We start from the raw sequence: 12,783 nt of genomic DNA, 5'->3' as shown, positions 1-12,783 counted from the left end.
CTTTTTTAACGAAGCCCATATCACACTCATACCCAAACCAGACAGAGACCCTAACTTACTAACTTCATATAGACCAATAAGTCTCCTAAATGTCGACTACAAAATATTAACTAAAATAATGGCCCTACGACTCCAATCTATTTTACCTGACATACTCACCCAGTCACAAATGGGATTTGTACAAGGAAGGCACTCGATTAAAGCAGTACGCGCGGCGATAGCAGCAATCATTTCCTCCCACGACTCCCCTCACTCTCGAAATATGCTTCTAAGCTTAGATGTGAATAAAGCATTCGATATGATATTATGGCCACATCTATACTATGTTCTGGAAAAAAGGGGATTTGACCCAGAATTAATAGCCTTCATTCGCACTATATACCAAAACCCACAGGCCTCACTACTAATAAATGGTTGTAAAGGACCCCGCTTTAAACTAGAAAAAGGAACCCGACAGGGATGCCCTCTATCACCCCTCCTATTCAACATCGCACTGGATCCCATTCTACGTACACTACACAACTGGCCAGAATTCAAAGGCGTAAAAATAGGCACACAAGAGCTAAAACTATCGGCATTTGCCGACGACATCCTCCTTTACGTAAAAAACCCGGAGACTACTTTACCCTTATTATTAGATAAAATAACATCCTTTGAACCTATAACTGGATTAAGTATTAATATCAACAAGTCGAAAGCCATGCTCCTATATGGACCCAATACCCCCCCCCCCCCCCTGTGGGCAAACTTCACATATCCCATATTTAGGGGTTTTACTACCACGCAACCCTGCTAACATATACACTTTAAATGTCACCAAAGCTATTAACACCCTAACCAACGATATCAATAGATGGGAACATCTCCCACTTTCATACCTGGGAAGGGCAAATCTATTAAAAATGGTAGCAATCCCTAGATTACTTTACCCCTTACAAATGCTTCCTGTGTTACTAACGAAAAAAGACACTCAAAACATTACAAAGCTCTTCCGAAAGTGTATCTGGAAAAATGGACGAGCACGTATAGCTATGAGAAAACTTGTTCAACCAATATTCAATGGGGGCATAAACTTTCCAGACATCACCACATATAACTATGCAGCCCTATTCAGACACCTACGGGACTGGCTACACGGCAGCTCAATATACACCAACACAACATTAGATCAAGGATCCCTAGGCAATACCAATCTAATCAGCTTTTTACACCAACACGACCAGGAAATACCCGAAAATGTAAAACATAACCCTCTCCTATGGACCACTAGGAAAATATGGCACATACTGCGACATGCAGCAGGTTTGAACCAACACCTCTCCCTCAATCTACCCCTTCTAAATAACTCGGCATTCTTGGACGGCATGGCGGCTCACCCCTTCAACGCTTGGAAACTGGCAGGTATCACCTCAGTAGGGTCGATAACAATGAAAGAGGAGAGGCGCCCTTTACGCTTCTCCGAACTATCAGCTCAATATACTACGGTCAGCCCATACCCGTTAGCATTTGTACAGGCTAGATTTTATGTATCGCATGTTCTCAATCATTTTGCAGACGCTGACTGGACTAATACTCTGGATACCATGTTGTCTTACCCAGTTCCGACCTCCAAAGCTATATCAATACACTACACCTACCTAAGACAAATCATTGATCACTCTGTAATAAAAGGGGGAATGTCTACTTGGCTAACCCACTTTCCCTCATTAGACATAGCACAATTGCAAAAAGGTCTTCTCTACTCTCGACAGACTCTCAAGGCCAGCATGTACACACAGCTTTTTCTCAATATATACCATAACTCGTACCTATCTCCCATTAGAAGATACCACATAGGAACCTCTAATACTCATACCTGCCCAAAATGCCACATGGAAAACGCAGACAACTTCCATTGTTTGTGGGCTTGCCCAATAATACGCTATTTCTGGCTTCTAATAAAACGCTACGCGGAGGCCAAATTAGTCACATTTGTCCCCATGAACCCAGAGTGGGCAATTCTAGGCATATTTGATCCGGATTTGGGCATGACGAAAGAAAGCAAAAAACTCTTACTGGCCTTGAGCGCTGCGGGAAGAAAGACCATCCTTCAAAGCTGGATTGATCATACACCCCCCACAATTCCCTGTATTTCTAGCAAAATTCCACTTCTTATTCAGAATGGATTGGGTAGAAGCTGTTGTAGATAGAAACAAACATGTAGAGAGGTTTTTCCGTCTATGGGACTCCTACATACCCACCTTACCGCTTAACACAAGAAAAATGATACATGCTAGTTTGAAATCGACCACATGGTACCTTACTAGAATGGCTGCCCAGGACCCTCCTGTCCCTCTTGAATGATAATTGACTAACACACATAACGGAAATGTTACCAAGATTGATTATTAAAAATGTATGACGGTTGGATCCATGACCCTAAAATTCTGTACATTGCTAAAATGACTTACTATATGTCAAATAATACACAATGTTTGATAGATATTACCTACTATATGTATACAATGTCTCAATAAAAAAAGTTTTGTTAAAAAAAAAAAAAATTACTATACAGTCATGATGACATTTACAATGATGTTAACAGTTACAATTTTAGCCTCTTTAATATCAATACCCTTCAAATTGTTGACATTATCATAATGCCTTTATTTTATTTATTTATTTGATTGTTAGCCCAATGGTCTGGACTTGCGTATTTGTATTAGTTTTCTTTAGATTGATAAAAAGCAATACATTATATGGCAGGCCCTGCTTGGCTATGTGAAATTCTACTTTATACATTCCAGGCCTGATAGAGAGTTTTGCATAAAGTCAAATAGGTGTCTGTAAACTCACATTTCTGCAGCTGGTATTATAAGTTGCACATGGGCCCTACATGTGAGCCTCTCAGTGCAAGTGGGTGCAAGATATCATCAGATAAAAATACATTGCTGATGCACAGGGTGATAAACTGTACAAAAATAACTTTTTTGCACTTCCAGGTCCAGATCATGTCCTTAGTGATATATATATATATATATTGTATAAATAGGAAATGTAAGCAGGTTTACATGGTTACCCCTAGCAACTCCTATAATGGGGTGTCTCAAACCCTTAATTAACTGCTCAAGCATGTATAGATGCTCCATGGAATAATGGGGCAGATGTATTAAGCCTTAACAAGAGATAAATACAAGGGTGATAAGGAGAGATAAATGGCCAGCCAATCACCTGCTAACTGCCATGTTACAGCCTGTGTTTGAAAAAATGTCAGGAAGGAGCTGATTGGTTGGACGTTTATCTCTCCTTATTACCCTTGCATTTATCTCTTGTTAAGGCTTAATACATCTGCCCCAATGTTACATTTTGGGACATTGTATAAATACTAAGGGGCAGATGTATTAACGGACGTTAAGTGGTTATGTAGTAGTTAACACAAGTAAATGGTCTGTTTTACGTTGTATGTATGAATTTTGCACTTTACGTCCTCAAGAGGCAGCCCTGAACTTAATGTTCAGGCACTGTCCTCTTGCTGTAAGTCATAAGCTTTAACGTCGCAGGCAATGTATTATTGCCTTCCCCGACGTTAAGCCCGATTTATTAATTTTTTTTCCTCATCGTCAGCCTCTTAACTCCTTTCCCCCCCTCCGATCCTGTCAGCATGCTGGCGCCACCGGCTGCCCCACTCCAGTCCCCCCTACCATAATTTTTTTTTATGGTCCCTGCTGCTTTCAATCCAACACCCAATCCAACACTCTCGCGGCGGGAGAGTTATCAGAAATCACAATTAAAAGACCAGGCGGCCGATGATTGGCTGAGAACTCAGCCAATCATCGGCCGCCCGATCTTTTGAATATGATTTTTCACAACTCTCCTGCCGCGTCCCCACTATTCAGGAGACAGCATGCCCGGTCTTTTAATTATGATTTCTGACAACTCTCCCGCTCTCTTGGGGACCCTGTGGAGCAGTGTATTAAATCAGCGGGGTCCCTACAGTGCACTGTAAATAATTAGGTATATCCACCGGGCTATCTTGCAGGATCGGAGAGCTGGGGGTGGTGGGGGGGGGGGGGGGTGTTGGATTGAAAGCAGCAGGGACCAAAAAAAAATAATGGAAGGGGGGACTGGAGCGGGGCAGCCGGCGGCACCAGCATGCTGACAGGAGAGACCATTGTCGGCATGCTGACGGCATGGGAGGGGACAGCAAAGGAGCTAAAAAAAAAAAAGAGAAACAAGAGAAGGAAGGGGGGACTGGAGCGGGCAGCCGGCGGTTCCAAAATCCTAATCAAAAGACAGGGCAGCCACTGATTGGCTGAAAGAAGACGATAAACTGGGATGTAAAAAAAAAAGGCAATTAAAGACAAGAGGTGAGTTAACGATTAACATTACTCACTAACATCAGCTTAATAAATTAGGGTGAAATCTGTCCCTGCTCCGGAGCATTATGCCAGGAGAAGTGGGAAACATTAGATTTCACCCGTTTAGGGGAGATTGATACATCTGCCCCTAAGTCCCACAATGTTAAATAAATCAGTAAAAGCCCAAGTCTCCTATCTTAAGCTCATAGCGGTTTAATTTTTTTATTCACATCATAGATTTGTATAGCATGGGTATAAGAATGTAACCAATGTGTTACTTTTTATAAGACATGGGAAATATTGTATTGAAAATACAATAAAAATTTAATCTTTAAGGAATACAAGTTATTTTTTTTTTCTATCTGATTGTTTTACCTTCACCATTTTTGTACTGTTTCAGTTGGAGTTACTTGTTGAATGTTTGATTATGACTGTGTGTGAACCTAATAAATGTCAATGCATAGTTCCATGATTTTGTTACCCATAAATCCATTTCTCTGATTCCATAGGGGACACTAGAGCTATGACAGTGGGGTATAATTGGGTTATTGAAAGGAGCCAGAACTACATTTTAGAAGTGACTGACTGGTTCCTCTTCCTCTATGCCCCATCTGTCCTATTTATGGAAACTTGAGTCCAAGTGGAGACTGAGAGCACAGAACAGCTAGAGAAGGAGGGGGAAAAAAACCCCAACTAGAAACATAGAATTTGACGGCAGATAAGAACCACTTGGCCCATCTAGTCTGCCCCTTTTTTAAACATGTTACAGTACCTCAAACCATATTTGATCCTTATTTTTTTGTAAGGATATCAATATGCTTATCCCAAGCATGTTTAAATTGTACTACTGTATTTGCGTCTACCACCTCTGTTGGGAGGCTATTCCACATATCTACTACTCTTTCTGGGGTAGATTTATTATAGCGGCGCTAAGAGTGCCGCTATAACACTCCCTGCTTCGCCTCATTAGCGAGGCGAAGCAGGAGGGGACACCGACAAGATCTACTAAGATCTTGCCGCCGAAGCGGGGGAGCGCTAACTCCCCCCTCCGGTGATGTCCCCTCCAGCTGACAGCGCATCAGTTAACACTGATGCGCTGTCTGCTTCTCCCCGGCTGGCTGGACTGCGCATGCATGGGATCTCGCTACTCACGCGAGATCCCAGCGCAGCTCAGCTCCAGCAGCAGGGACATCGCTGTCCCTGCTGTAGGTATAGGGCATCGCTGCCTGCAGCTGGCGAAGTCGACAAGGGGTGACCATCATGCCCTATTTAGATGCTCTATTGCTGAAAGCCCCTTCCAGGGAAAAATTGCAAGAAGATGCTCTGCTGACATGCCGATTCCTCCTACGTCTGGGTTGGATTATCAATTTCCAAAAATCTCAACTTCAACCAACTCAGGTTAATTTTTCTGGGTATTGTCCTTGACACGAAAGAAGAAAGGGTCTTCCTTCCACCGGACAAGGTGGCGTCCTTACAGAACGTAGTACGGCAGGTACTTCAAACACAGAGTTTCGGCTCATATCTGTACTCTGCTGTTAGGAATTGCTTCGAACACAGCTACCAAAAAGTCCTTTCAGGCGTTTCCACACACGTTTTCCACACACTCTTTTCAGTGGAGTCTCCTCAATCAATGGTCGGGGTCACCCCTTGATATCTGCAAGAAAATTCTTGTTCTGAAAAAGTCTTGTTCAGAAAGGCTAGTTTATCCCTTCGGTGGTGGCTACGTACGCCAAACCTTCTCCAGGGATGCAGTTTCAAGACCTTGTATGTGGACCATTTTGACCACAGATGCCAGCCTCCGCAGCTGGGGGGCGGTGGCGGAGGGTCACGGTGGATATTTCAAGAATCGTCCCTTCCGATCAACATCTTGGAGTTACGTGCTATTCGTCTGGCTCTCCAGCAGGCGCACAACCTTCTAACAGGGAGAACAGTTCGCATTCAATCGGACAATGCAACTGTAATTTCCTACATCAATCACCATGTGGGTATGTGCGGCAATGAGGGAAGACAGGCCTATTCTGGAGTGGGCGGAAACTTATTTGGAGAACTTTTCTGCCATCTTCATCCCGGGTGTGGAGAACTGGGAAGCAGACTTTCTCAGTCGCCAGTATTCTCATCCGGGGGAATGGGCTCTGCATCCGGAGGTCTTTCAGCAGATTGTTCAGAGGTGGGGGTTGCCCCAGATAGACCTGATGGCCTCCAGACTCCACAACAAGCTACCTCTTTATTGTGCCAGGTCCTGGGACCCAGCAGCAATGGCAGTGGATGCGCTGTCAATCAGGTGGGATTTCGATCTTGTTTATCTATTCCCTCAGTTTCCTTTGATTCCAAAGGCTCTCAAACAGATAAAAAGAGGGTCAGGTTCCGTGATTCTAATCAATCCGGTTTGGCCGAGGGGGCCGTGGTTCTTCGACCTTCATCCTCTTCTCGTGGAACTCCCTTGGCGACTCCCTCTCCGACCAGATCTTCTTCTACAAGGTCCATTCGCTTGCCCAAACTTATCTCGGCTGCGTTTGATAGCCTGGCTGTTGAGGCAGACTTGCTAAAGAGGAGAGGTGTTCTTCCGGTAGTTATTCCTACCATGATGAGCGCTAGGAAAGGAACTACCTCTCGGCATTATCATCGCATCTGGAAGGCCTCTGTCCGTTGGTGTGAGACAAAGTGTCCAAAAGCTTTATTCAGTCTTCCAAGATTGTTGGAGTTTCTTCAAGCTGACCTTGTGTCGGAGCTCCTTTTCTACCGAAGTTGGTTACTAAGTTTCATGTTAACCAACCCATTGTAGTTCAAGCCTTCTCACAGGGTCCGGTTTCCTTGGATGTAAATCGTACCCCATTGATTATGCTTACTGTGCTATAACCCTCTCAGAAGAAACCACTGGATTATGCTCAAAATGGCATTGGTTCTATTTTACTAGAGATATGCCATGGGTCTAGATTTTGGCATTGTGTACTTGTTAAAGTCTGCAAATCAGATTCTCTCATTGTAATGGTGTGTACACACGTGCGAGTACTGTGCAATGGGATCGCATCGCACAGCATGCATGCGATCTGCATACAACTTTGACTAGTGCAGATCTGCACTAAGTAGTCAAGGCAGCCAAGACTTTTTGCTTGCGATACGTGAATGTGCACCACCGAAGGGATTGCAAGAGTTAAGAACCTATGCGATCTGCATGCAATCACGATGAGATTTTGACTATATAGTCAAAATCTATGGCAGATTGTACCCGTGTGTACACACAAGAAGATAAATCCTAAGCAAAACCAGAAGGACCTGTCCTTATGATGAGCAATATCATACTTTTCAGGGGTTGTAATGGTAAAAACTCCCCTACACACACTTCCCATCACAGTCCTGGATATCATATGATGTTCTGGCACATCCTTGTTTACATGACTATTTTATATATAGGTCCAGTGTCCATTTATAACTGAAACACTGCCAACTGCTGGCAGCGAGTGAAACTACATCTCTTTCACACATACAGAAACAGAGGCATTCACACATACAGAAACACAGAGTCAATCACAAGGTAGCAGACTAGCTTTCAAAGCCTTTGCTTCGAGCTGGCTTAGCTAGTATTAGATACATCACAGGTGTCTAATTTTCCAGTCAGTGTGGTATATAAATCTGTGCTCCTTTTGTTCTAGTGTCACTTTATTGGAGCTGTAACATTACTAATGATGAACAACACACATTCTATTTTAAAGCACAAGTAATGTAGTGACTTGGATGGCTGTAATCCCAATATTCCGCTCTACATTTATTACCGGCTTGCTCTGTATTTCAGGAACGTTGATGCCTTGGGGTGTAGGGGTTATATACACTGATGTTTTATTTTGTCACATCCCATCTGTTATGTTTGTATAAATCACTTGTTTTGCTTTATCAGTGTATAACAGCGGTGTTTTGTAGTGTGCTCTCCCTTTAGTATTGTATATGCCGCATGCAAAGACAATAGGGTCTGCATGGGCAACATTGTTAGGTTGCATCTCATTATACCACAATTAACAGGTCATCCATTTGTTATGGGCAGCTGGCTCCTACTGTGTGTGCAACACTGAAAGCAGCATTGTACTGTTTTATTGCTGGTTTGCTTATTATTTATTTATTATAATGTCATGACGGCTTCTAGCATCGATGCTTGCAGCTTCCACAGCTGACCTGTCCCTGTATATCACGAGTTATACAGCTGTGGGTGTAAAGTGACAGCTGGTGGCAATAGGGAGGGTTGGTGCTGCAGTTTGATGTGTTCATAGGTCTCCCAGCTCTCGCTTCATCAGACCAGCTTATTCTGTCAGCTTCCAGCTAAAAGTGAGTGCGTGACTCTAACAACATTGTTTCAAATCCTTTCAAGTGTCAACTTTCTGGGGATCCAGTCTTTATGAAACCGGAGCTATCTGGCGTATAGCTATAATGTATTCTCGGTTCTGTTTAACGTCTGAGCAGTCCGTATCTGGTGGAATGTGGTTGTTTAACAATAATAAATAGGGAATTTCAGTATACGCTCTCTAGATTTTAAAGAAACTGATATCAACACTTTATTTAAATTGTTTATTGTTTTAAAAAAAATGAAAAATTTATTGATTTCTAACTCCTATTTCTTAAATAATAATGACAATAATAAACTTTGTTCCATGCGTTGTATCTGTAAGGCTTCCCCAATGCTTACTAGTTTGCCAATTTGTTATTGAAAATGTGCTTATTTACGGAATAATGTATAGAGGCATAATATGTGTTCTTCGTTTTCGTTTTCATTTTCCTGGTTTCCCGTGTTTGTCCAGGCTTTGTCTCATAGAATTGTTTATTCATGAGTGGACCTCATTGTATTATGCAGCCTGCATCGCAATGTCCACTCCCAGCATGCTTTGGTTTATTACCGTACAGAATTATGCATTTATCTTTTCACAAAGATGGAAAAAAACAGGTTGCTGGGGTTATATTTCCTTTTTCATAAAAAAATTTTTTTTTGGGGGGGGGGGGGGGGTGTTTAAGCCGTTTTTTTGCGCTTATGTTTTGATGACAAATAATCCTACTTATATTACTTCCTGCTCCTATCCTGCACCGTTACTGTAAAACATTAATAGTAGAAACCTTGACCAATTGATTTAATGCTTTCTAAAATTAACAATCCAATAACAAAAGTTATTAGACTTTGAGATTTATTTAACATCTTTCAACAAACCTATGTTTTACTGCTCATTATTCCTTATTACATCTGAGTATGGCCCAACACTAGAGTCCTTCTTTCTATTTGTTGTTTGACTATATATTGGATATGTGTAGATAGATAAAACCTATTAAAACATACAAAGTTCACTCAGATATACTGTAGATGAAATTGAAAATAAGAATAACAAGTTAATGTAAAGTATTAGTCCTACTTATTACTTATAATTACATGGAACAGATCTGACTTTAAAACAAGTCAGATCTGTTTTGTTGGAAACGGACGTGGATTATCAAATTCACAGCTGATTTTCAGCAATCAGCAGCCATTTTTGTCGACACGCCCACTTTCCGACACTGTCGAGTTAGTCAAGCTGAGAGAAAACGGCCCAGGATTTTGACTGTTGGGATGTTCCGACTGTCGAAATCCCGGATTGAATACTCCCTTAAGTGTTAGCACTGAGCATACTACTGGCAGTAAACATTTTTAATAGAAACTCTATTTTTCACAGAATGAAAAAAAAAAAACACAAAAAACTAAAAACAAAGCCATTTCAGCTTTTTCTGCTTAACCCAGTGGTTCTCAACCCTGGTCCTCAGGACCCCCACACAGTTCATGATCATTTCCTCAGGACCCCCACACAGTGGAAAACTTGCACTGTGTGGGGGTCCTGAGGACTGAGCTAGAGAACCTCTAGCTTAACCAGTGGCATAGCGATAGCTCCCGAATACTGCAGGGTGGCGTGCGGGCACTACTACTGCTGGAACGAAGAAAAGAGAATTATTTTTGGATTAACCTTGTGCTTTAATCGCTGCTCTGTCAGATTGTATGTATCACCTCACATACAGAGAACAAATACATAGAAAGAAAGGGGGTACCGACAGTATCCTTGAGCGCTGGTCCTAAATGTGTCTCTCAGCAGGTGAATACCCAAAACACAGAAAAAATATATACACAATAGTGCATTATCATAGGGGGTATGAAATATAACAATTATCAAATATGTCTTTGGAACAAATTTGAGAAGACTCATACCCTATAGTTTGGTCTCCTACTAGGCAGACCAAACAAGCTTTGGGGGGGAGCGGTTCTTTGCCGTCAGATTCCCAATGAAATCGTGAGTTTCCAGGAAGTGAAACGAAGTTGGAACGCAAATCTGCGTCATTCACAGCCGGCGGAAATAAGAAGAACGTCATTTCCGCTGACGCCCGGAAACTACAGAATGATCAGATTCACTACCTACAATGGGCGGAAATGGATGTGCGTCACATCCGTCCAATGCAGCGATGATAATGGAATACTGATAAGCACCAGCTGAACGGAATGGAGGATGTAAGAAATGGACATTGCAATCCAGTGTAACACACTGGAAAAATGAGGGTTTAGATGATAGATGATCCATGTCTGGAAATAGGTTCCCCCGGAAGGGGGTATAAATATGTGCATTGTTCTATGCTCCACATGCCTTGAAAAAGAGACCATTGTGGTCTAGAAACGTGTTGGCCGTGGAGCAAGAGGGGCAAACACACTGGACCTTCACCGGGAGAGGCTGCAGGGACGCCTGATAATACCATCTGCCTATTTTGTCTGCAATTTCTTGTGGACAATAGAAATCGGTGAGAGTCTGCTGATTTGACCCCCCTATATTGTTGTTTTTAATGTATTTGCAAATAAAGCGGTATTACACCATACCAGCTTTTTCTCTCTTTTATGTATGCAATCGGTTGTGGGACTCTGAGAAGATCTGACGGTGTGGAACCGCTCCCCCCCAAATGCATTTGAGGTCTGCCTTAAAACAGTAGACCGGGGTACATGTTTTTCACTTGTTTTATATGTGGAATTGGATATCGGGAATCTAACGGCAAAGAACCGCTCCCCCCCAAAGCTTGTTTGGTCTGCCTAGTAGGAGACCAAACTATAGGGTACGAGTCTTCTCAAATTTGTTCCAAAGACATATTTGATAATTGTTATATTTCATACCCCCTATGATAATGCACTATTGTGTATATATTTTTTCTGTGTTTTGGGTATTCACCTGCTGAGACACATTTAGGACCAGCGCTCAAGGATACTGTCGGTACCCCCTTTCTTACTACTACTGCTGGGGCTGTTGTGACACCCGACTGGACTTGCTTACTCTACAGGTCCGTCTTGACTGCACCCATGAAAATGCCTCTCCAAAAATGATCACCACCTCTTAGGAGACTGTTATTAGGGATGCTATAGGAGGCAGTGGCCATTTTGGAAGAGACATTTGTATTGGGACAGTTGCGACAGACCCGCTGTGGCTGAAGGGGGAAATACTTTGACAACGAGCGGAAAGCTTGACAGGACCGCAGACCCATGGCAGCACCTCAAGGGTATCCCATAACAATGAGCAGATACGACACTGCACTTTGCATTTACTTCTTAAGTAGAATGCTACAATATATAGCTAAGTATGTTTTCTTCTTTATATATGTTCACTGGCAGAAGTGGAAGATTTGCTGTGCTCCCTGAAAGAGATCCAGCACACATTGGTAGACTCGCAGAGCCAGGAAGACCTGTACTTACTTCTACAGCTGGTGCAAAATGTAGACTTTCAGAATGCATTCAGAATCCACAATGCTGTGGCTGTCCACATGAACAAGGCCAGCCCCCCGTACCCACTCATTCCGAATGCCCAGGAGGTAACGCATGAGGTATGTAGCCTGTTTGTTCTCTGTTTAGATTACGTGCTGTTAAAATGTAACTTGGCTTATGTCAGCCACTGCGGCATAGTGACTAGCAATCTGTGCCTAATTTGGTTCTTTATCGGATATCATATGAAACTGATAACTAGATCGTGTTGTCCTGCAGCCCCAGTCCTCTGTTTTTAATGCAATATTTATTAATTGCTGTTCCAGTCTGAACTATTACTTTGCCCCTGCCTTGCTTTTTCACACTTGGCATCTTCCTAACATGTCAAATGTTGCCTTGAAATGACCGGAGTCCTTGGCCCTTATTCAGATCTGATCGCAGAACAATTTTGTTCTCAAAATGGGAAAAACCATGTGCACTGCAGGAAGGGCAGATATAACATGTATAGAGAGAGTTAGATTTGTGTGAGTTATTTTGTTTCTGTGCACGGTAAATACTGGCTGCATTATTTTTGCACTGCAATTTAGATTTCGGTTTCAACACACCCCACCCAAATTTAACTCTCTGTGCACGTTACATCTGCCCCACCTACAGTGCACATGGTTTTGCCCATTTTTTTAGAACAAATTTGTACTGCGATCAGATCTGAAGAAGGGC

General features: G+C 42.5%; 1 protein-coding gene across 1 annotated transcript in view; it reads left to right on the top strand.

The window, feature by feature from the left end:
- Nucleotides 1–12,783, top strand: part of PALS1 (protein associated with LIN7 1, MAGUK p55 family member) — a 120,436-nt gene that overhangs the window by 56,891 nt on the left and 50,762 nt on the right. Inside the window, exon 3 of the mRNA XM_083167176.1 lies at nt 11,980–12,188. Coding sequence (XP_083023302.1) covers nt 11,980–12,188 — 209 coding nt within the window. The remainder of the gene's footprint in view (nt 1–11,979; nt 12,189–12,783) is intronic.

Source organism: Crinia signifera, chromosome 12 (assembly GCF_055691185.1).
Source record: "Crinia signifera chromosome 12, ASM5569118v1, whole genome shotgun sequence".
NCBI classification, from domain to species: Eukaryota; Metazoa; Chordata; class Amphibia; order Anura; family Myobatrachidae; genus Crinia; species Crinia signifera.
Note: the sequence above shows the minus strand (reverse complement) of the source record. Positions and strands in the feature narration are given on the sequence as shown.